The sequence below is a fragment of the Bidens hawaiensis genome, unplaced genomic scaffold (assembly GCF_021521415.1).
Source record: "Bidens hawaiensis isolate Kalapana, Puna unplaced genomic scaffold, B.hawaiensis_p1.1 tig00018132_1, whole genome shotgun sequence".
NCBI lineage: Eukaryota > Viridiplantae > Streptophyta > Magnoliopsida > Asterales > Asteraceae > Bidens > Bidens hawaiensis.
In genome coordinates this window covers 367,245-370,315 of record NW_027492740.1, presented here as the reverse complement: position 1 = coordinate 370,315, position 3,071 = coordinate 367,245, and the positions used below count along the sequence as shown (strand labels likewise).

At 33.1% G+C, this 3,071-nt stretch overlaps 1 protein-coding gene across 1 annotated transcript; it reads right to left on the bottom strand.

The window, feature by feature from the left end:
* Window positions 1-677: 677 nt before the first annotated feature.
* LOC143555450 (thioredoxin-like) lies at window positions 678-2,361 on the bottom strand. Its single transcript, XM_077044993.1, has 2 exons — window positions 2,153-2,361; window positions 678-1,134 (listed from the first exon to the last, which is right to left on the bottom strand). The coding sequence occupies exons 1-2, from the start codon at window positions 2,310-2,312 to the stop codon at window positions 818-820; spliced, it is 477 nt and encodes a 158-aa protein (XP_076901108.1). The 5' UTR covers window positions 2,313-2,361; the 3' UTR covers window positions 678-817.
* Between the last annotated feature and the right edge of the window lie 710 nt (window positions 2,362-3,071).

Sequence of the window (3,071 nt, the reverse complement as noted above, 5' to 3'; positions counted from 1 at the left end):
TGCTTCAAAAGGAAGTAAAATATATTATATATTTGTTGGAACTAGCGATCATTTTTCCATCTAGATCACTCGTCACCTGTTAATGAACATGTAGATTTCCCTTCTTTGTCTCGGCGGCACAAAACATCATAGAATGGGTCTGTTATGTTCTAGTCGAACCAGTCTGCGTAAACACTCTGTCCTTGTCGTCCTTAACAGTTGAATGAAGCCTAATAATTGATTCATTCAAAGATGAATAGCCTGGCCCAAGTTACAATTTTGATTAATGAATTTGGTTTATGAATCCGTTAATGAAGATAATCACCAAATTAATGATTTCCAAAACTTAATAGAAACTGTTAAATTTCAACACCATATTTATGATTTCCATTTCATATGTTACATTGTTACTACAAAGATTCTGGAAATTATGGACAATTTTTTCTCTTGTCCAAGAGGAACAACTCAATCCTTACTCTCTATTTCAATATTTCATACCTTTTATATACATCCGTGTACATATATATATATATATATACTATATATGGCTATGTTTATTTGTATGTATATCTCGTTCCCATTATGGACTTGAGCGTCGGAGGGTGTTTCCGGAGCTTCAGTTCTAAGTCACCTTCTAACGTGTTCTTTACATGCACCTTCTATCTATTAGATACCATAAACTAGTTTCATAGTTTATGTAACTCATGAATTGTAGGTTATTATTAACATGAAAATAATTTTTACAATAGTTTGTAATGCAATGAAAATTACATAAAAATTTAATCACATGTTTCAAATTTTTAAAGGAAAGAAGCTTTGATGCATAAGGCAGCCACTGCTAATTAACATACCTGTCTAAAGTGGCACAAAGAGTGGACTTTGGGACAGCCCCAATGACACTCTCTTTCTTTTCTCCATTCTTGAAAAAGAGCACCGTTGGGATGCTTCTAATACCGTATTTTGACGCGATGTTCGGGCAATCGTCGGTGTTGATCTTATAGCACACTGCTTTGCCGGCGTACTCTTTTGCAAGTTCATCGACCACCGGGGCTATCATCCGGCACGGTCCACACCACGGTGCCCAAAACTCCACCAACACTGGAAGCTCTGCTACTTCCACCAGTTCATTCCATGTACCATCTGTTACCACTTTAACTACATAATCCAAAAACACAACTCCATTTAGTTAGTAATAACGTTACCAATAAGTAAATAAGTAGCTAGAAATAAAACATTTTAGAATTGAACAAATAAAAGCAAAAGGTCTGTACTTATATTATCACGAAATAAAGCTACACATATAAACAGTATATGACACGTGACTAGAATATATATAGATGAATTTGTTGGTTATAAATCACTAACTTTTTATATATATTCTACTTGCAAATGGAAGATATGAAATCTCTTGGAATTGGCAGTCTCAATCACCCCTATTCACGCGTTAATAAAACTTAGTTAAAATAGTAATATAACTCGGATATCCAACCCCACAATATCGATCCCTTAACTAATACTTTAAGAAAAGGGACAATTTAATATACCCATTTCTCATGTTTTCCTTTTCTTTCTTTCTTTTTTTTAACGGCAACTCATACCCTCATCATGTACATTTCTCTCTTAAACTATTTCAGAAAATAATCTACTCTCATACCATGAGTTAAACACTGGTCTTCTGCTTAAAAGGCAAGTGAACTTACCACCCAGTCAAGACTTAAATGCTCGCGTTTTTGTTTTTATTATTCGGGTGTTTTGTAGTTTCCAATTTCTTGCTACATGATGCTATATATTTAATGGCATGATTATTTAAACAGCTCCCATCTCATAGTTTGCTCTCCAACGCGTATAAATTAATTCGTTAAAAAGTTGAGTTGTTCTGACTTGTATAAATGTGAGTCGAATTTGACCTGAAGATTGTTCGCTCATATTAAAACTTAAAAACTGGTGTAGCTAGCTTGTGTAACGCGTCGCTGGCTCATATATATATGAACTAAATTCTTGGTGTACCGGTAGCTAATACTTCCTTATTTAAAACGTGTGTAGTTTAATATCATCATTAACTTGTATACACACATTTAGTAATATAATAGTAACTATACAAAATCTATCACTAAAATTGAGCAAGAGTTAATAAAAACAATATACTAATGGAATTATATATATATATAGATACCTTCATTTGTAGAAGCTTTGCAGATGATACGAGATCTTGTGTTGAAAGTGATGGAAGACTTTACAAAGGAAGGTTTGGTCGGAGGGTTGAATATGCAATTAGTGACAGAGGGACGATGAATGGCACCTCTATACATTTGGAAGCAACTCTCCATAGCCATTTTTACTCTGCTTGCTTGTGTGTGTGTGTGGTGGTTGTAAGAAACGTAAGAATGGTTCAAATATGATGAATAATGATTATGTGGTTTCTCTTTTTCTGTTTTAATTTAAATTTCATTTTTTTGTATGGACTTCACACGTCTTCGTGTTTTTAATTCGTTGATCCAATTGCAAATTTTATTTTACACGTGTGTAAGTTACAAGTATTTTGTACTATTCTCACATTTCAGACATTACAGTTACAAAGAAGATCTTGGTTGCTAAGAACAACAACAAAGACATATATATGAAATGCGTGCACAGAAGAAGAGTATGATAACATAGAACGGTCGAAATACTTTTTCCGCTAACATATAACTGCAAAATAAGGACTTCAATCTTATTTATAGCTTTTGCTGAAAAATAAAGACGTCAATCTTATCTGAAATCTTATTTGTAGCTTTTGCTTTATTGGGAATATATTTTCTCTTTGTGGGTTCTATAACGAATACGTTGGAACATGCTAACAAATTTTGTCCATTTGTGATGTTGAATAAGTGATACTAAGTTTTCTCGTAGACTCTAGTGATGGTTTAATCGTAATTAATTTATAAATTTGTAATTTTATAGCACAGGTATGCAAGAAAAATAAATAACATTTAAGGTTTAGTGGTTGTGTTCGTGTCAATCTATGAAAACTTGTGATGTTATTAGGGTTGTGTAATTTCCAAGTTCGTATTATGTTCAATCCACAACCCACAAATACAACCTTTTTATCACCC

What these genes read in the sequence shown, in the direction of transcription:
- LOC143555450 (XM_077044993.1), bottom strand. Translation starts at nt 2,312, where the DNA reads ATGGCTATGGAGAGTTGCTTCCAAATGTATAGAGGTGCCATTCATCGT. An exon ending in CAAAGCTTCTACAAATGAAG is followed by an intron (nt 1,135 to 2,152) that starts GTATCTATATAT and finishes TGGATTATGTAG; the next exon opens with TTAAAGTGGTAACAGATGGT.